General features: G+C 38.8%; 1 protein-coding gene across 1 annotated transcript in view; it reads left to right on the top strand.

Annotated features, from left to right (window-relative positions):
- The window catches only part of NPF (neuropeptide F), a 418,072-nt gene extending 404,934 nt beyond the window's left edge, over nucleotides 1-13,138 (top strand). The window contains exon 5 of the mRNA XM_067144403.2: nucleotides 12,279-13,138. Coding sequence (XP_067000504.2) covers nucleotides 12,279-12,329 — 51 coding nt within the window. The 3' untranslated portion in view covers nucleotides 12,330-13,138. The remainder of the gene's footprint in view (nucleotides 1-12,278) is intronic.
- Nucleotides 13,139-22,050: the final 8,912 nt, after the last annotated feature.

Here is a 22,050-nt window from a genome sequence, read left to right as displayed (position 1 = left end):
GACTCATCAAAACCGGATCTACTCCTCTGCTGACAGCTTGGCACACAATCTGTGTATCGATAGTATTATTACATCAGCAACTTGAGCAGGTTGCTTTCGAGCTCAGGGTTGTACAACACCGAGACTGACCTAAAGTTATGCTGTAAGAAAATAATGACGGGAGTTCATTTACCTGAGGTTTTTGTATAAGAACTCATCACCAAGAGATTATTAACGTGTCCATACTCGTGTAACTCCATGGCCTTCAGTGTTTAAACATCTACCATGCAAGGGCTAGAAATACATAATTGCGCGATTCAAACCCAGTCTACAGTCGAAGGGTCCAGGAGAAAATCACATTTTCATTGAAGAGAGCTATGTGAAGTTGAATGTTAAAAATAACTGACAAACAATGTGCGTTTGCATTGATGAATACAGTATCTAGCCAACGTTTAAGACCACCAGCGAAAATCAGTTAATGAACTCCTGGTCCTACATTTTTGATATGAATTGGACTGCAAATATTTTTGGCTTATTCGTGTTGATATACAACTTATGAAACAGAACCGTTCAAATATCGGATGGATTTTATGAGCAATAATTGTTTAAACATTTTGAGAAACTATAAAAGTACCCCACTTTTGTTCTCTAAACTACAGCAGGTATAATGGCTACTACTTTTTTCTAAATACTTATCCAATGGAGTGTGTATTTCCGTAAATGCTGAGAAATTTAAGTCTATTTGTAGCGATCTAGAAGGGGGTGTGTCTTACATTGTAATTAATACTTTACAAATCAATAGTGACTGTCAGCAGGAGGGCGTCTGCTGACGTAATCAGTACTCCCCACTAACTGATTTTCGCCCGTGGGTTAGATATTGTGCATATCATCGGAGAGTAAAACATTGTATTATGAAGCTGATTCATTATTACAAACTGTTCTTCACAACAATTACCATGTAAATTTTTCACGACGCTCACTTTCCGGTTCGGACGGTGACTCTAATCTCAAAGATAAGACGCCAGCCAGCGATAATTCTTAGTCTGTAGCTATTTCCAAAGATTGTTCAAGCATTCCTAAATAAGGTGTTAGTTTTTATTATTTAAATGCGAATTTTAGAAAAGAACATCCCAAAATAGAACGACCGTACGATACTTTCATCTTTAGGCTGTTACGGTAATTATTTATAAAAATACCGAGCTCGATAGCTGCAATCGCTTAAGTGCGGCCAGTATCCAGTATTCGGAAGATAGTGGGTTCGAGCCCCACTGTCGGCAGCCCTGAAGATGGTATTCCACGGTTTCCGATTTTCACACCAGACAAATGCTGGGGTTGTAGCTTAATTGAGGCCACGTCCGCTTCCTTCCTACTCCTATCCCTTCCCTGTCCAATCGTCGCCATAAGACCTATCTGTGTCGGTGCGACGTAAAGCAACTTGCAAAAAAAAATGTATAAAAATGTGAAGTAGCCACCTTAAATAGTTTACTGAAGAGGACGGTCTTTACACCCAAAAGTGGAGTCATTTTATAGGATCTCAAAACGTTTGAGACAGTATAACTCTTAAACTCCATTCGATATTTCAACGGTTCTTTTACATAATGTGTATATCAACACGAATAAGCCGCAAAATATTTTACAGACCAATTCGTACAATAAATGTAGGACCTGGAGTTCATTAACTGATTTTCGCTGGTGGGTTAGATATTGTACATATCATCGGAGAGTAAAATATGCTATTATGAAGCTGATTCATTATTACAAACTGTTCTTCACTACAATTACCATGTAAATATTATGCGAGTACTCTTTGATATGGAAAAGGATCAATGTTCGTATTAGACTACTTGGAAAAATACATAATGAAATGTTTTAAAGAACAATTTTAAAATTCACTTTTCGTGTTAGAGATCAGTTCAGCGGTGGAAATTTCAAATAAAATCACTGGCTGGAGGACACTGCGATAGAACATTGTAGACTTCTTGGGCAGTAGAAGTACAGAATCTTCTCAGCACTTGCGATTCTGCATTTCCTCTCTTTATTTTTATGTATTTATTTCATATGAATATGAAAGTACACTGGCTAAGTGCCCATTAAAGTACCTCCTAGATACAATATAAATAACAAAAGATTTTTTAAATGAACAAAATATACGTTTTTACACAACACGGTTAACTCTGTTATCTTAATTAAATTAACTAAAACTAAAATTAAAGAAAGAAATAAGGAGAGAAAAGGAACATTTTAAAAATAAATAAGAGTACATAATGAGCTTTCGAAACAAACTAGGAAACTACATATATAACAATGCTCTTCAGGAGCTGCTCACCTGATGAGTTAAATTGAGCACTATCCCTGCATTGCAGGAGGCCATAACCCTTAGGCGATATATAAGGTGATTGATTGATTGATTGATTGATTGATTGATTGATTGATTGATTGATTGATTGATTGATTGATTGATTGATTGATTGATTGATTGATTGATTGATTGATTGATTGATTGATTGATTGATTGATTGATTGATTGATTGATTGATTGATTGATTGATTGATTGATTGATTGATTGATTGATTGATTGATTGATTGATTGATTGATTGATTGATTGATTGATTGATTGATTGATTGATTGATTGATTGATTGATTGATTGATTGATTGATTGATTGATTGATTGATTGATTGATTGATTGATTGATTGATTGATTGATTGATTGATTGATTGATTGATTGATTGATTGATTGATTGATTGATTTTAATGAGCTTTCAAATATCCAGCAAGGTGGAATCTTTTCCTTATAATTTACAAATGTACATGTGGAATTTGTCAAGGTTAACAAATAAATCCATATTAACACTGATTGAATAGTAACATGAACAAACTTTTACAAGCGGAAAAATTCATTTTCTGTACTTCTAGAGTTAAGCACGTAAAATAATGTTTGCTAGCGTTACCCTACACGTTGAACATCAAAAATGACGAGACCAAACAATTCTGATTAATCAGTTGTACCGGTAAAAAAAAATTCTCAAAGTTTAAATTGATATTATTGATATTCTGTTTTTAATTAAATAAAGTTAAAATCTTCCGTATTTAATTGAGTCGAAATGTCATATGGACAGAGTGTATACAATTTTGTATAAATTATTTTGTATAATTTCAATCAGTTGAATGTGATCTTTGTAAAATGAATTCCAAATTGTTGCTGAATATTTTAATTTGCTTCTTACTAAACGAATGTACAAACGAAACAATTACATCTGGTTGAATAAATAACTTTGAATTTCTTATTACATTCGCGGGTAAGTTGTTCGTTTGTCAGCAGGCCAGCTGAAGAATGAACGTGCCTTTCTACGGAAAGGGTTTAGATTTTACGGTTGTATCGTTGAGAGTGCTAAGCGTGCTTATCCATATTTGTGAACTACTGTGGACTGTAGTTTATTTATTCAGCCATTTTCATTATCATCGTCATCGTCTTATTTAGGTACATTCCGTGTTCCTATCTTTAATACTGTGTAAGTTTAGGATTGATATTTATCATAAGTTAGACGTAACGGACATGAAAGTAGCGAGAATGATTGCTGGTACAAACAGGTGGGAACAATGGCAGGAAGGTACTCGGAATGATAAAGGCTAACTTAGTAATGAACTCGATGGATAAAGCTGTACGCATAAACCGGCTTCGGTGCTAGGGTCATTTGAGGCGAATGGAGGTTACCTAGGAGAATAATGAACTCTGATATGGAGGGTAAGAGAAGTAGAGAAACGCCAAAATGACGATGGTTAGACTCAGTTTCAAACGATTTAAAGTGTCTTAGAACTAAACGAGGTCACAGAACTACTTACAAATAGACTATTGTGGCGGTGGTTAGTAAATTCACAGAGGCTTGCAGACTGAACGCAGAAAGGTATAACACTTTATAATTCACCTTACATTTTGAGTCATTATCTAGAGAACCAGTGCTACAGTCACGGCCAGCTTTACGTGGCGTGCTCTCGAGTGTCAAAGGGGCGTAACCTATTAATCTATATTTATGCACTCGATGAGAAGGTCGTATATATTGTCTACAAGAGCATGTTGTAAGACACACATATACTTGCGAGCAACCTTAATCCCTGCTCATAAATCCTCACGAAGAACGGGTACTTTAACTTGTAACACATAAAACCATCATCCACTTCTTCCGCTTTTCCCACACTGGTGGGGTCGTGGATGAGAACTTTGTCGCACATAAGTATCGGCTTCAGTTTTAAGGCCGGATGCCCTTCCCGACTCCAATACCTATTTGGAGGGGGTGTATTCACTATTTCGTGTTTTTGTGGTGGTTGGCAGTGTGTTGTGTGAATATGGAGAGACAAACACGAAAACCCATCCCCCGAGCCATATAAATTAACAATACGCAGTTAAAATCTTTGGCGTTGCCGGGAATTGAACCCGGGTCCTTCTGAAGCGAAGGCCAGTTCACTGGCTATCCAGCCAAGGAACCGAGATAACACATACAGTTATCATACGTTAATATTTACAGAGACAATCGTAGTGCCATTTATGTTGAAAAAGTCTTAGAAATTATTGCTAGCTATACATTATGAACACCGAACAATTCAAAATTATGTTCTAATAGCTATCTAACCTACAAGTTAGACATGATTTTTTTCAAGTTATTTGGCTTATATTACACGCACAAGGGTAACAATTCCCTAGGTTTTATCGAGATCTGAGCTATATACATTTCAGCTTCCACAATACATAATAATATTATCGGATTTACGTCCCGCTAATTACTTGTACGGTTTCAAAATAAAAACAAAAAACAGGAAAGAAATTAAAGGAACATCCTTCCGCACCATGAGAAATCGTAATCAAAATACTAGATTCCGTTTATTTGTTGTATAGTCACTCTAAAAATGAGTGCATAAGTTGTATGCTCCTCGCATTTAATATTTTATCATATTTTAATCAAAATATAATTCACCTGGTATGTAGATACAAATCCTCTGGATAAACATAACAAAAAGTATATCCATAGGTTGAATTGTTTCTGAGAAACGTGAACCTGCAAGAATCTTAATACAATATCATGGACTCGGTCTCCTTTTTTGAGCGACTGCATATATATGGACTAATTTGTTTATCTCCAGGATTGGTATTTAGTTCAAATGATCTTAGAAACGATTAATCAAAGATAAAAACAAACGTATGTTTTTTTTCCTAGTGGTTTATAAGCCTACTGCCCTATACATAGGACGGCATACGTTTTGGAGTTTTGATCTTGATCAAATACTCTGTGGTTTGTAGCAGTTGTGATAGTATGTAAAAGATTTTCTTTTAGTTTGAGAGAGTCCCAGTGTTGTAGATACCAACATAGCTGAGAATATTGTTACCTGACTGAGGGACAGCAAGATATTCTTAATCATAGCAAATCGTTTATAAATATGATTTACTCTGTTACAAATATACAATTATATTATTGTATTTGTAGACTGGTAAATTGAATGAACATCTACCTGTTCATGAGGATATCAGACAGAAATGCACACGTCTTAAGTCTCGCCGCCTGCCGGGCTGAGTGGTTCAGACGGTTAAGGCGCTGGCCTTCTAACCCCAACTTGGCAGGTTCGATCCTGGCTCAGTCCGGTGGTATTTGAAGGTGCTCAAATACGACAGCCCCGTGTCGGTAGATTTACTGGCACGTAAAAGAACTCCTGCGGGACTAAATTCCGGCACCTAGGCGTCTCCGAAGACCTTAAAAAGTAGTTAGTGGGACGTAAAACAAATAACATTATTATTATTATTATTATTATTATTATTATTATTATTATTATTATTATTATTATTATTATTATTATTATTATTATTATTGTTACCGAGTTTTTGTGGTAGTTAAGCATGAAAGAAGGTGCTGGGTGGTGAATAGGTCTCAAGCTACTAAAGAGAAATTAAATTTTAAAATTTAACAAGGTTATATTTTCTTTTCAAAATTAGGTAACAACAAATAGAACAGGTACTTAGTAGCCGAAATACAACTTGAAATGTACAATTACAGGGATTAAAGAATTTGGGCTTCGAGCCCTGAAAACACAATTCTTGAGCAACTAGCTCAACTTTACGATATACCAATTTCAACAAAAGGGGCAGAAGACCCCACTCAAACCCTGGAGCCCTTGCTCCAAATTACACAGCAAAGCCTCCTCGAGGCATACAACTCTCAGCTTTAGAAAAGAGCCACTCGCTCTTAAAGTTAAGCCTCTCCCAGGCCACACCAAACTCAACTTTCAAGTTGTCCTCAAAGGACATATACACAGGGGTAAAATACCCAACCTACTGAGGTCTATTAGGTGAGAAAAGATTAATACATGACCTCTAAAATACAACTTGAGAGGAGGCGAACTTGCACTCCTAATACACTTTACTTAAGACCTACTTGGCACTAGGCCGTTAATACAAGGGCTAATCCCATACTACAGAGGTGACTTAAAGGCAATTTACATTACATTACGGGAGAATTGGTTGAGAAAAATAAGTTCACCTCAAGACGATGTGAGTGGGAACTCGAGAGGGTTAGCACTCTCTATCCCATAATTTAGCTTTACAAGAGAATAGAAGAAAAGAGTAGTTACATTTTAGGAAAAGGTTACATGATGGAAAACGCTTCGAACCCGCCGCGAGAGTTAAACTGCCGACCTAGCAAGAAAAGAAGATATTAATAGGCCATTACCTGGTAGTAGATCGCTGCCGAGGAAAGAGGCGCTTCCCGCCTCCTGCTATGTACTTAATACACTGAAAGATGGAACAGAAGTGGCCCGGAGACCCCAAAATCAGCAGTTTATATACTCTCGCGGAAGTTTCTAGGCGTTAGGGGAAAGAAAACACCCTCCCACAAAATCTTTATTGGTTCGGGAAAAGAAACCCCTACATAGAGGAAAAAGAAACACATTATTGGTGGAAAATTAATTAAAGAAATTCGGGATTGGCTAGATCCAAACTAAGGGGAAAAAAGAGGGGTATACAGCCAACTTAAACAATGACAGAAGGAAATTTAACAAAGAACAAACTCTTGAAATAAAAATTTCTCCAACAAAATAGTTCTTTGACTCCGCACTAGGTCGCACTATTGTTGATCTTCAGTAGTGTCCTCTAGAAGAGAAAGTTCACACTTCTTACTTCAAGCGAAACAAAAACGCATCAAAAGTGACACAGTTCAAAAACTCAAAAATTTTCCACGTGGTGACATCTTCTGAGAAAGTAGAGAATTAATAGAATAGATAAAGTTCAACCTTCCTCCAGAAGAGGAGTTTCAACTGGCGCAACTTTTAAATAAACGGTGTAGAGGTGTACCGCCCGGTACAATTATTATTATTATTATTATTATTATTATTATTAAGTCTCGCCAGCCTGCTTGGAAGACTGCTGTGAAGATAAAATCCAGCGACTTAACTCCAGCTCTAAATGGTCAACAGAGTGGTCTTTATCCCCACCTCGTGCAATAGTGGGTATTAATAATCCATCCACAAAACTGGCAGGCTTCGATCTGCCACGCTGCATCTGGCGTAGACTAAATCGCATGAGATGTGGAATAGGTAGAACAGCATCTATCTTAAAAACCTGGGGCTGGTCAGTTTCTCCATACTGTGACTGTGTGGAGGTTCGCCAAACAATGAAACATGTAGTGCAGGAATGTCAACTCCATGCTTTCACTGGCACCATGGAAGACCTCAACTCAGCAACACCCGAAGCAGTGAAGTGGGTGGCGGGTTTGGACATTCACATTGAGAGATGTACATCACTCACACTCAATGTGTATATATGAACTGTCAGAGTTGATAGGTAGATAGTGATGTAAATATATTGTGGGTTTTTTCTTCTTCTTTCAAACTTTGTTAATAGCTTTGACTGTATAGATATGTTTTGTGCAAGCTGCTTTACGTCGCACCGACACAGATAGGTCTTATGGCGACGATGGGATAGGAAAGGGCTAGGAGTTGGAAGGAAGCGCCCATGGCCTTAATTAAGGTACAGCACCAGCATTTGCCTTGTGTGAAAATGGAAAACCACGGAAAACCATCCTCAGAGCTGCCGACAGTGGTGTTCGAACCCACTATCTCCCGAATACTGGATACTGGCCGCACTTAAGCGACTGCAGCTATCGAGCTCGGTTATAGATATGTTAATTTGTATTTACTTTGTACTTATCTTTCGCTGGTTGTGTAAATAGTTTATAGGGTGTCATTATTCATCAAACGCCAAATAAATAAAACTGGTAAAATATCAATGTAGCATTGCATTACGTCAGAATGCAGTAATTTTTAATTACATAGCTTTCATGTCCAATCAAACATAGCCGTCCTACATATAGAACTGTACGATAATACAAAGAAGTACATACTCACTACCTTGTATTACACCAGTCAAGCTAATTATCACACCAACTCATGTCTTGTACTGTCGTCTTTAGGAGAGGCCGTATGTAACATGGAAAGCCACTAAACGAAGACGAAATCTTAGAGATACAGAAAGATAACAAGCAGATGTCTCTTTCTGTAGTTTTGATTTTATCATTTCACCTTCAGATAATGCTACCCTAGACGTTAGGATGGCCACAAAAAAATATCGCTTCTATTAGAATGTTGTGACATCTTGTAGTTTTTGAATCCAGGTACCAGCTATCATTTCCTCGGCATTCGTTTACAGGTTTTCTTTTGATACTAAAGCTAAAAGGTGCATAAAAATCAAGGCTACAGCCCAAATAGATATGTTTTGTGCAAGCTGTTTTACGTCGCACCGACACAGATAGGTCTTATGGCGACGAAGGTATAGGAAAGGGCTAGGAGTTGGAAGGAAGCGCCCATGGCAACATGGCATTTAGGCAACAGGACACTGAATTGCACCTCAGTGGACAATTCTGATATGAATACCCAACGATTTTGCACTGCATTGACATGGTACGGCAGAATGCATGGCTCTTCACAAACAACCACTGAGAGGCTCAATCACCAAGCATTTCAAGCGACGTGTTGTTACTGCGCTCTTGGAAACAAACCAGTGTAAACTAAACAGGGCACCAAGTAAATCACCACGAATGGAGTACATTGATTTTAGATACTACAGGCTTGGCCAGTTGATCATCTCATAAGAATCTCGGACAAGATGTCAGTATTGCCACCAGAAGACAGCATGGAGCAGAAAATATGACACTGGTTTGAATGTCAGGTGTTTTTTAAGCATATCACTCAAAGGAATATTACAACGCTCTGTGACATTTCGTATTTACGCAATTATATGATTCCGTGCCAACGGCCGTAGCCGTGTTGAAACACCAGATCCCGTGAGATCTCCGAAGCTAAGCAACATTGGGCGTGTTCAGGAGTTGGATGGGTTGCCACGCGCTGTTGGTGGGGGGTAAGGGAATGGAGGAGCGGAAAGAAACTGGCCACCCTACCGCACGTAAACTCCGGCTTAACAACACCTCTGCGGAGGTTCGGACCTGCCTTCGGGCAGAATAACCCTTACCTTAACTATGATTTTTTGACAAGTGATTTATAAGATTCTCTAACAGTTTGTCAGTAACATGTAACTTCGTGTTGTATTGATAAACATTCAATTGTTAAAATGGGAAACAATATATATTCTATACATCGCAGCATTTCATATTTGTTCAAATATTCTCCCATAAGGCCTACTGTCCTATAGGTAGGAGATCCTTATTTTCACAAAATAACGTTTGAATGCCCGAATGACTATTAGAATCGTGTTTAGTTGAACCGATTTAACATATTATTGAAAAAATACGAATCCACAAAAGAAAAAATTCAGGTTTATCTGGGTTAACGTCGCACTAACACATCGAAGGTTTTCGGCGAGGCAAGAATAGGAAAGTGTTAGGATTGAGAAAGTAGCTGCCGTGGCCTTAATTAAGGTGCATCCCCAGCATTTGCCTGGTGTAAAGTGGGAAACCACGGAAAAACCTTCAATGCTGCTGACAGTGGTATTCGAATCCACCATATTTCGAATACAAGCGCACAGCTGCGCGACCCTAACCGCACGGCCAACTAGCTCGGTAAACGTAAGATAGGAATGAAAGAATGAATAGAAACGAATAGTCTTCACTCCCAAATAGGTTGAACATCATCTGAGGAGGGATTATTCATTTATTGCAATCATAACTAATGCATGCAGATAGTTTTTATTAATAAAAAATACTCATTATACTCCAACTAATACATTTAAATATGTTTTATCAATATGTTTCCATAAATTCTTCGTTGTTGTATCTTTAACAGTTATTGAGATATTTCTTACACTTTAACCAAGTCATATAGTATAAGGTACCTCTTCATGCATATCCTTACCACTAGGTATATGAATCTTCTCTATTTTTGCTTTATCTGCATTTTTTTCCAACATTCCTCTGATAATATTGTATAGTTGTGATGTTCTCCCTGGTTCCACCATTCTCCGTTTATTAGTTCAAAAAGAGTGTAAAGTTCAGGTTAATTTTCATTTTTATCTATCTCTTTCCCAACTATACCAGATGTTCAAAAATGCATTGTCCAAACTGATAGATATGATGAAGGAGGCAACAAATATACTTCGTTGAACAACCATGCATAGAAAATCCATACTGTATGAGTACGACGTATGCAGGAGCTGATTGGGTGTGATTGAGAATGAAACAATGTTAAATGTTGTTCACCACTCTATTGCTCTGATTAATGTTACAATAATTATTCAGTATGAGTACCATTAACTTCAGCGCAGAACCGGTGTCGACGTAGCGTCATGTCACAATACCACGTACATCAAATCAAATTTGGTGTAACGAACTTTGAGGAAAGTATTGTTTATTTATCGCTTTCTCCACTCGCGTACTTGCGCATGCTCAATGCTCACTCAATATGAGTCTCCGACTCATGATTGTCATTGGGTGTGATTGAGAATAAAACAATGTTAAATGTTTTTCACTGCTTTATATTGTTGTCGTCTCCTTCATCACATCTATCAGTTTGGTGATTGAATTTTCGAATACCCTGTATATGTTTCTCCGACTTTTTTGTTTCTTTGTGGTCTTTTAGTAGATGTGCCACTTTTATATCTTTATTGCATAAATTGATTTTTCTTATTTACCGAGTAAGGTTGCGTGCATGTTTGGTCGCGTAGCTGAAAGCTTGCATTCGGGATACGTTGGGTTCGAATCCACCATCGTCAGTCCTCAAGATTTTTTCCATCACTTCCCATTTGAACAGCATGCAAATGCCATAACTGTTCCTTAATTAAGGCCATGGCTGCTACCATCCCAATCCTATTTATTTTCCATACTTGCATCGCCCAAATGTGTTAGTGCGACGATAAACTACTAGCAACAAGTCCTTATTTTTTGTCTTATGACTTCATTTTACATACCCTCATCAACCACCAAATTATCTCTTTCATTTCCCGTTTAGTTAATATTCCAGACCTTAATCCCATATTTTTTGCCATATTGTTACTTATTTTACAAAATTCTACCAGTGTTTAGGTGCTATTAGATTCTGTCCTTATGGTTTGTATTTCTAAATATTTCATTCTTTGGATCATCTTTTTACACAAACTTATCGTATCCCCCAATAAAAAAAATTTCCCATACTATCCCATTCCTATGTCATCTAGTAGTTTCTCCACCTCACCTACACAGTAGCCCTCATGTTGGTGTTTCATTTGGTACTGGTATGCAGTTCTTAGAACTTTGCCACCTGTCCCCGTTTCTAGTCTCAACCAATGCTTAACCATTCGTTTAACAATATCTCACACCGTATTTGCAGTACTGCTTGACAATCCCACCATTATAATTTTGGTAAGTTTACTTAAGACTAAATCTAATGCTACAATTCAATCATCTACTCCCCAAATTTCTACTCCATAAACTTAGCTTTAACTGCTGAATACCTTTTTCTGAATTTTATATTCGATGTTTGGCATCTTTCTATCTAATATTTTTATTCTATCTAAAGCATTTTCTCCCTTCACATTTGCTCTGTTTGTCTGCTCTACCCATCTGCCTTTGCTTTTTATTATCGTCCACAGGTATTCAATTTCTTTAAAGATATTTGGAGATCCAAATTAAAGTTTGTGACTTACCATATTTAGAAACATAAATGACTTCGCATGTCGAGTTTATTTCAGATTATTATTATTATTATTATTATTATTATTATTATTATTATTATTATTATTATTATTATTATTATTATTATTATTATTATTATTATTATTATTATTATTAACTGATCAGTTTCTCATTAAACTATTTTCCTTTTCATTCCAGGAGGACAGCACCAGTGAACAACTGTGGCGTCGTCTGGTGAACCGAAGATGAGGAAACAGCGTTCTGCCATGACCATCCGTTCAGCGTGTCCTCAGTAGATGTTCCTTGGTTACCCCCATATATTAAAACTTTTCTCATTTATTCAAATGGACAGACTGGTACATTTAATAAATAGTTTACTCAGCCAATGACATAACAATCCCCATGGCGTTTCAGGCAGTAAATAAATTCATTATATTTTTTCGAAAGGGCATTCATGTACTCTCATCAGTAAAATCTAGTAATCGGTTTATGAAATATTGAATAATCTGACATTCCTACAAGTAATTTAAATTATATCATTATACAAAAGTATGGGAGCGTAGTATTGTAAATGCAAGTTCTTCCAGTTAAACTTTATAATAACACTACAATGTTGCACTACCCATTGTACTTCATGTGTCATGGTTTGGTAACTGAAGGAATATTATCAATATACAATTCAGCTTCAAAAATATTATAATATCAAGTAATAATCCAAATAACTAAAAGGAATCTATCAAAATTTTATCATTATTATATTCATAAATCATACTGCTCTCCTTATGTAATTTCCGAGTGAAGCATTTGCGTAATAATTTGTCTATTCCTTTACCAAGTTATGAGATTTTAAGTATAATTAACCTTAGTTCCACAGGGAGCCGTACTTCTGTACGTTTATACTGACTCCTAACATAAATGTGGCAGAAATATTCGATGGACTGGTATATTAAAATATAAGTATTCATTTACGCTTCTGTACCCTCAAAAAGACGCTGAATTATATTTCGTGTATCATATGTATATGTATGAAAGTAAATGTTCTCAAGAACAAAATGAAACTTACTGTATTTCTTGTGCTGCCATATCTAAATCCAATTTGAATCTCTCCTCATCCATCCTCCAAGTAGGCCTACTAATTACAGCAACTATTCAGTTCCTCAAGAGCATCGTTTCATCAGGTTCGGCAGTGCATCAAGACTTCCCTTCTAGCCTAATACACGGCTTCCAATAAGCCGCAGTAATTATACAGAAGGTGTGGCTTGTATTGTAATAAACAAATATTAATATCTTGAGAAGTAATAGAGATAATTATTGGCAGTTTGTTTCTACAAGTATAGAAACTCAAAATATTACTTCACGTATCTAACACGACTCGATATGCGCACCATTAATGACGCGACATACGTCCAAACTGTATCCCACCTCTCAGCATGTGTTTTGTTGCACTGCAGATGTAGCATTTCTGATAGCTGCTCGAATGCTGCGTTTAAATGTGAAAGCTTCATTTAACGTGTGAAGTTTTAAATAAGCATCCCAACATACAGCTGGCCAGCGAGATAAGTGTGTCATCTGTCTCTCTTCTTTGAAGGTTAGTCAGCTCATCTGGCTGTGAAACACAGTTTGCGTGTCGCTAGCTGTTTATTAGGATTGTACAACGTCGTTCACGGGTGGAATACAAACTGCGACTGAGTGGCGATGTTCCCCAAGTGCATATCAATCAGTAAAAGGCACAGACGCCCTCGGGAATCTGGCAGATCGCTATCAATATCGGGCCACAACACCAAGCACCCTGACTATGGAGGGAGTGCAATACAGATTCGGCGTCTGTCGCACCATTAATTATGCCCATATATAGGTGTATTATGTAAAGAAACATTTTGAGTTTCTCTACTTGTAGAGCCAAACCGCCAATGATTATCTCTATTCAAGTTTTATTATTCAATCAAGCCGGACACGCTGAATTATACATTGGTAAGTAAATTTAATACAAGTGTGTTTTTCATAGAAATTAGTTTCAATCAAGAAATGTTAACTTGAAAATAAACTTTTGATATCAAAAATTTTTCCAGAAGGGGACCATAACCTAATTTAATCTATTTCGAATTCTATTATTCAAACACTTTATATCTCTTCAATCGTGAATTTACTAGCGTTATGCGGCATCTTCTTATGTTATTTCCATTAAGCAGTATTCTAATGTTATGTGCCAAAGTAATGTAGCAAATCAAGTGCCAACATTATCGTTTGCTACAGATTGAAGTGAAACACTGGTAATTTCACAATTGAATAGGCCTAAAGACCTTGAATACTTTAATACAGTGAACCCTCGCTATTTCAGACTTCACTAATTAGGAATTTGCCATCATTCGGGCTGCTTTTCATCGCAATTCTGTACCACTCTTCGTGTTCGCGACAAGACGGAATGCGAAGAAGCCAAAGATACCAGTGGAAGTAACGAAACAAAATTTAAACTGTAAAAAACGTAAGGGGAAATGTAGACACTCGTATCATTAATCTGGAATACCAAAAGTATTATCTCATACTACAAGAGATGCAACAAGTGATAAAACGACAGTGCACGAAAACGTTTCGACCAAAAATAAAATAAAATAAAATAAAATAAAATAAAATAAAATAAAATAAAATAAAATAAATTTCCCCCTTAAGCCATTATTAACAGATGTTGGGAATAATAACACTGTCGTAGCCTCACCATCAATCAGTAGCACCTGAACTGTTCAGAGGAGAAGTACGACTAGGCATGTGAGGTCATGTGAGGTGAATAGAGGAGGATAGGTTACCTAGGAGAACAATAATCACCACCTTATTTTTGGCTTCTCAGTCTTATTGTGGTGCTTGGAGTACTGCATTGATATAAGGACGAATGTGAGTCATTATCATTACCTGTTAGTTCCACCTGAAACTGTAGACATAATCATGCTTTTTTCAGTCTGTCTGTAAGCTTTCCTCAGAAAATAGCCAATTGAATAAGCTTGATTGGAGCTTTTAAATACAAGAAAGGTCATAATATGAAGATACAGTTGCAATTCAAAAGGGCAAATGGAGCAAATATTCGTTTATAAGAAGAGGAACTGCCTGCTGTCAGTTCTTGATGGATACAGTACTTTTGCTTCCATCTCTTGGCACAGGCCAGAGCAAAGTGTAGCGTCCACTGAAGTCCCAGCCTCATCAATGGCTGTGACAATATGGAAGCTGCTGAGGTATGGGTGGAGCTGAGTAATGACATTCAGAGCACAACCAGTGCGTCTGAGTGTCATGAAAGGTATTGCTCATAGGGTTAGTTGAGCTACAATAGCACTGTCTAGCCCAGTGAGGAAAGCAATGGCAAACTACCTCACTTCTCGTCTTGCCTAGTACGCCTCATTTTGGTACTACCATTGGTTTTTGTTGTTTTCCTATAACTGCATAGCCTTTGGTGGTGCTATTTGAGGATCCAACCAGCCTCTGGGCTGATGACCTAACAGACAGAAGAAGAGGAACGAGGAACTGAAATAATTTATCAAGGAAAATGATCAATAAGTTCCCAAGTTCCTTGAAATAATATAATAAAAGGCTTTGTAAATAACTGATATGGAATCTGCCATTGATTGATTGATTGATTGATTGATTGATTGATTGATTGATTGATTGATTGATTGATTGATTGATTGATTGATTGATTGATTGATTGATTGATTGATTGATTGATTGATTGATTGATTGATTGATTGATTGATTGATTGATTGATTGATTGATTGATTGATTGATTGATTGATTGATTGATTGATTGATTGATTGATTGATTGATTGATTGATTGATTGATTGATTGATTGATTGATTGATTGATTGATTGATTGATTGATTGATTGATTGATTGATTGATTGATTGATTGATTGATTGATTGATTGATTGATTGATTGATTGATTGATTGATTGATTGATTGATTGATTGATTGATTGATTGATTGATTGATTGATTGATTGATTGATTGATTGATTGATTGATTGATTGATTGATTGATTGATTGATTGATTGATTGATTGATTGATTGATTGATTGATTGATTGATTGATTGATTGATTGAAAGTCATTGTATAGCTTTGTTCAAATTTAAATTCCATAAATGATGCGAGTCTTCACCGTCCTGGTATGCTAACAACACTTAACACAATTCAGAGTATAGTTTAGTGCTGACAACTCTGGATGTGTATTATTGCAGATATACTTCAGATATTCGATTCCTTATTCTCCCTCAATGATGCACTCTTGCAGCTCCATGAGTTTACTGAGAATAAAAATACAAAGCACCAAGTAAGTTTGCTTAAGTGATTGTAAAATTAGAAACATAAGTAGATTTGACGAATTCGACCCACAGGGATGAGTCTTTCCATTTCACATACCTCAGGAGAATGATCTGGATTAGAATAGACTGGTTACCACATTCATGCTAAAAATCGAAATGTTCTGGCGCGACAGTTTATTAGGGCATTGGCCTGCCAGGATGACTGATGCCCAGACTGTTAGCCACCAGACACTGAAGTGCCAAGTGGTCAGCGTCAAGACATTCTCAGACGTACAGTAGTTCTTGGCTTTTATGACCGATTGTGCTGCCTCTACTATGAGCCAGCTTCTCGGGTGGCCTCGCGAGGCTGAATGAGCCCCGTTCCAGGCCTTAATTCAGACATGCTACCCATACACCAGCACAATCATTATACTATTATTATAGACATTTAACCTTAAGTAACGACAAAAAAAGGACCTGAAGAGCGTTTAATTTAAAATATACTTGCTTACTAATTCCCTTTGTTTTGTCGAGCATCATGAAACTTGCCGGTTCTCTAAATATTCTTTACGCACTTTCAGCATCAGTGAATTTTAAAGGAGCGACTAAAGACAAGGGTATTAATTAAGGCCATGTTAGCTTCTAGTCATACGAAGGGAAAATTAAAGGGAAGTGGGAGTAAATAAAGAGGACACGCGTCATAACTCTAGAAGTCTCCACACCGATCCTCTCTTCCTCCTTTCAGTACTCTTCTTATTCTTATTCTTATTCTTATTCTTAATATGTTTACCCTCCAGGGTTGGTTTTTTCCTCGGACTCAGCGAGGGATCCTACCTCTGCCACCTCAAGGTAAGTGTCCTGGAGCATGAGACTTTGCGTCGGGGATACAACTGTGGAGAATGACCAGTACATCGCCCAGGTGGCCTCACCTGCTATGCTGAACAGGGGCCTTGTCGGGGGATTGAAAGATGGAAGGGATAGACAAGGAAGAGGGAATGAAGCATCCGTGGCCTTATGTTAGGTACCATCCCGGCATTTGCCTGGAGGAGAAGTGGGAAACCCAGGAAAACCACTCCGAGGATGGCTGAGGAGGAAAATCGAACCCCCCCTCTACTCAGTTGACCTCCCGAGGCTGAGTGGACCCCGTTCCAGCCCTCGTACCACTTTTCAAATGTTCGTGGCAGAGCCTGGAATTGAACCCGGGCCTCCGGGGGTGGCAGCTAATCACACTAACCACTACACCACAGAGACGGGCCTTTCAGTACTCTACTTGAAAAAATTGCGGGTTCCTTCTCAGAAGAAATATATTCTGGAGTAACTATTTACTTTTGCGTAACATTTATTGCAGAATATATACGATTGAATAGTTTCTATTTTTATATAGGTCATTTAGGAGACTTGTAATCAACCTTCTGAATTGAATGGTCAGCCTCGAGGACTTCGGTTCCGAGAGATTTTAGCCACGAGAAGCTAAGCTTGGGGATTGTTGTGTTTATAAACGTCTCAGTGTAGTTCTCACTACATACACATTACACATCACACTACCAAACACCACAGAAACACTTAATAGTGAATAAATACCTCCCTATAGAGTTGGCGTCGAGAAGGGCATCTGGCCGTAAAACAGGTCAAAGTCCACAAGCGTGACGCAGTTCACACCAGCGACCCAGCCGGAGGGTGAAAGAAGTGGCAGAAGAAGATTTAAGAGACGTGAGACAAAATTGTTCAGAGTTGTGTATGTGTGTGTGTGCGTGTGTGTGTGTGTGTGTGTGTGTGTGTGTGTGTGTGTGTGTGTGTGTGTGTGTGTGTGTGTGTGTGTGTGTGTGTGTGTGTGTGTGTGTGTGTGTGTGTGTGTGTGTGTGTGTGTGTGTGTGTGTGTGTGTGTGTGTGTGAAGGTACGTTTTTCCGATAATGGCTGATGTTAAACTGCAATCTGTGTGGCTATTTATGAAAAAGTAAACTCTTGAAATTTCGACTAAAATTTGTAAGATGAGTGGAGAGTGAATTACGTCAGAACAAGATCCAAATATAAATTCTGTCTCCATCAATTTAAAGAACTACCCCTGGGGGACAAAATCCCCATCTCCCCTGGGGAACGGGTGCTGGGAATAATTGGTACCGGTGCGCTATATGCGCTCCTCTGCCAGACTTGTTAATGGGGTTTGAAATGATCATTGATTTAGTTATTGAGAGTAGATTTCAGAATTTAATAAAGAGAAAGAAAAGGTTTGGATTATAGTGTGTAGAAGTGGAGAAAGAATGGGTAAAGAGAGAGTACAGATAAAGTTGGGTTTACTAATTAAAATTGCAGAGTCGTTGCTATCATTGATTTGTTTAGTGATTGTTGGAAGTACGGATGAGACGATATTCCGTGGACAGCACCAGTGTTTAATTGGCTGACATTATATGTAACTTGTTCAATTTTTTCCTGTGATAAGTGTTGGGACCTGGATGGTCGCCCATCCTGGTACCAACCATGACCGTTGTTGCTGCATTAATGCAACACGGACTAGCTTATTGCTGGTATTCGCTTATTAAATTTAACGAGTGTGGAGATGTTAATCACACTTGTAGTAAGTAATTTGGAAAAGCAGCGTGATGTTACAGCGTATTAAACAGGGTGCAGCGAAATTCGCGCACTCGGGCGTCGCAGCGCGACTCCTCACATGCCATCAATAAAAAAAAAGTCTTTCACAAAACTTCGTCCTGCGAGTATATCCGTAGAAAAAGGACGTTGAAGAGTGGCAATCTGGCAACACTGTAACCACATGTAGGGTAACTACCTCTGTCAGAACATGTTTGTCATGCTGTACAGTTGGTGCAATTGAGAGAGTTTGGGATAGCATGCACGGGGTCGAGGGGTTGAGGCGTATGTTTTTTTTTCTTTCGTAAATGTAGTCTAGGTGGTATGGTATCTGGCATCTTAATCGTTAACAGAGAATAAATTCACGCCCACGACGTGGAAAGGGCGTCTTTCAAAGCTGACCAATGAAAACGATTGTTCGTCCATCTCTAGGATCGTAGTATGTAAGTGCAAATGGTTTCTAGACGACCCGCTGCAATCTCTGTTGACGATTAAGATGCTAGTTACCATACCACCTGGACTAGATTTACGAAATAAACAACATTCGCCTCAACCCAGGATCGAACCCTCGACCTCCTGCATGCTAACCCAAAACGCTATCCACTGCACCAACTGTACAGCACGACTGAAATGTGCTGACAGAGATAGTTACCGTACATGTGATTACAGTGTTGCCAGATTGCCACTCTTCAACGTCCTTTTTCTGCTGGATATACTCGCAGGACGAACTTTTTTTTTGCTAGGGGCTTTACGTCGCACCGACACAGATAGGTCTTATGGCGACGATGGGACAGGAAAGGCCTAGGAGTTGGAAGGAAGCGGCCGTGGCCTTAATTAAGGTACAGCCCCAGCATTTGCCTGGTGTGAAAATGGGAAACCACGGAAAACCATCTTCAGGGCTGCCGATAGTGGGATTCGAACCTACTATCTCCCGGATGCAAGCTCACAGCCGCGCGCCTCTACGCTCACGGCCAACTCGCCCGGTAGGACGAACTTTTGTGAGAGACATTTTTTTTTTTTTTATTGCTGGCATGTGAGGAGTCGCGCTGCGACGCCCGAGTACGCGAATTTCGCTTCATCCTGTATATGCACCGTGCCTTTGCTGACAGGATCTAGTGTTAACAGTGCACTGTGTCTTGTGGTATAGGCTAGAGCAATCTGTTACACTCATAGATCTGTCTCAGTCTTATCCGTGGCTTTGACAATATGAAAGTGACTGAGATATGAGTGATGCTAGTAATGCCATTCCTTATGCAGCCAGTCTCTGTTATGAATGGTGTGAAAATGTTGCTCATAGGGTCGGTTGATGCATGCATTTCAGTGGGATTGGCAGACTGGTGTGTAATAGCAACTTCTGGTTCAATGAGGAAAGCAACGGGAAACTACATCACTCTTCAATTCCCTAGTACGCCTTTTCAGTTATGCCTAGGCCATATAATCGTATGACATTTAATGGCGGAGCTGTTGAGGATCCAACCAGCCTTAGGGCTGGGGAATGAACATACATACAGTATATACCTATATGCACCGCCACGATGATCCTTACTTCTAATGCTTCTGATGGTGGAAGTATGTGTGGTTGATTAAAGATAGATAAGGCTGCTAATTGGAAATGAGAACACGGGGGAGGGGGTCTTGGCAGAGTTGGGGGGGGTTATGATATTGAGGGGACTTGGCTTATATTGGAGCGGATCTGAGGGGAAAGAATATTTAGTAACATGAGTTGGATAAGACTATTGGTGTCTGTGTGGGAGGAAGAAGGGAGGGTAGAGGGAGGACTTAGAGTGGCCGATGATGACTGCTGAGGTGTATAGGCAGTTAGATTAGGAGGGTGAGTGATTTGGAGGCTTAGAAGAGGGGGTGAATGTGTGTTATTGTTGGTGATGTGACATGTTCTTTTGTACCGTGTTCTAATTGCCTTTTCGAGTAACGGGCATCCAGGAAACGAAGCTGCGTGGATTCCGAGGCAGTTGGCACACTTCGCCTGGTCCCGTAGCACCTTACAAGCAGAGAGGTGGGGAGAACAACCACATCTGTTGCAATGGATTGCCTCTGCGCAGGATACTGCAAAGTGGTTTAGTCCAAGGCAATTATAGCACTGTGTGATTAGTGTCGTGATGTAGTGTGGTGTGCTTGGCTTGGGGTTAGTGGTTCGACCCCTACTCTTTGCCGGTGTGGTTGTGTGGGACTTGAGAGCAGAGGTTTTACGTCTACGCCTAGTCTGTTTACCTGTGGTTGGTGTATTTGTTTTTGGGACTGAGACCGGTTTCGATACCAATTCTGTGTTGGTGAGTTGTTGTGTAGTGATTGGTACTGATGGTAGTGGTTCAAGGGTTTGTGTGTCAATGTCTGTGGTGATGGGAATGGAGAGGGAAATGGAGATTGAGTGTCTACGTTGGTGGTGGAGGGGACTCCATAGGTACGGCTTTGGGACTTGGTAAGTATGATGGGTTTGGTTTGGGTACATGTATCTGTTATGATGGGATAGGGGTGGTTTGAGTGCTGACAGTGTCTGTGTTGGGTGGGATCCTGGGCTCAGGAGTAAGGTCTCTCTGATTATTGGTGTTATTTAGAGGTTTGACAATGATGGGTGTGGGGGACACCAGAGTTTTCGATGTGTTTTAGGATGTGATAGATCGATAGATCAATTTCTAATAGGAATGATCATGAGGAGGTTGTTATGGGATTCTTCTATGATGGCTATGTGGTCATTGATTGCTGGTTATATGGCCAGCATGCCGGTTTGGCGGGTGAGTGGGACAGGTCCTGGGTTTGTGAGGAGGAGGGGGAAATGTGGAACTTTGCACTTGGCTGCTACGTGAAAGGGGGAGTTGCTCTTGATGTAGTGATAGGGTTGTTCGAAATTGCATGCAGTCTTCTTCATCTTCGTCTTCTTCTTCTCCTTCGTCTGACTGAGGGACAGGAGTGGTGGTAACTTTGAAAGAAATGCGATGTTATTTGAGGATTTAGGTGAATACAGTATTGTGTTGTGGATCGTTTGGAAGGATGAAGATGTTGTTCTTGGATTGTTCTGGAATACTGCGAAGAAGATGGGCGTGAGGGCGGATGATTTGAACTATGAGCTTCCTGTATTCAAATA

Source organism: Anabrus simplex, chromosome 3 (assembly GCF_040414725.1).
Source record: "Anabrus simplex isolate iqAnaSimp1 chromosome 3, ASM4041472v1, whole genome shotgun sequence".
NCBI classification, from domain to species: domain Eukaryota; kingdom Metazoa; phylum Arthropoda; class Insecta; order Orthoptera; family Tettigoniidae; genus Anabrus; species Anabrus simplex.
This window is presented reverse-complemented; position numbering and strand designations above follow the sequence as displayed.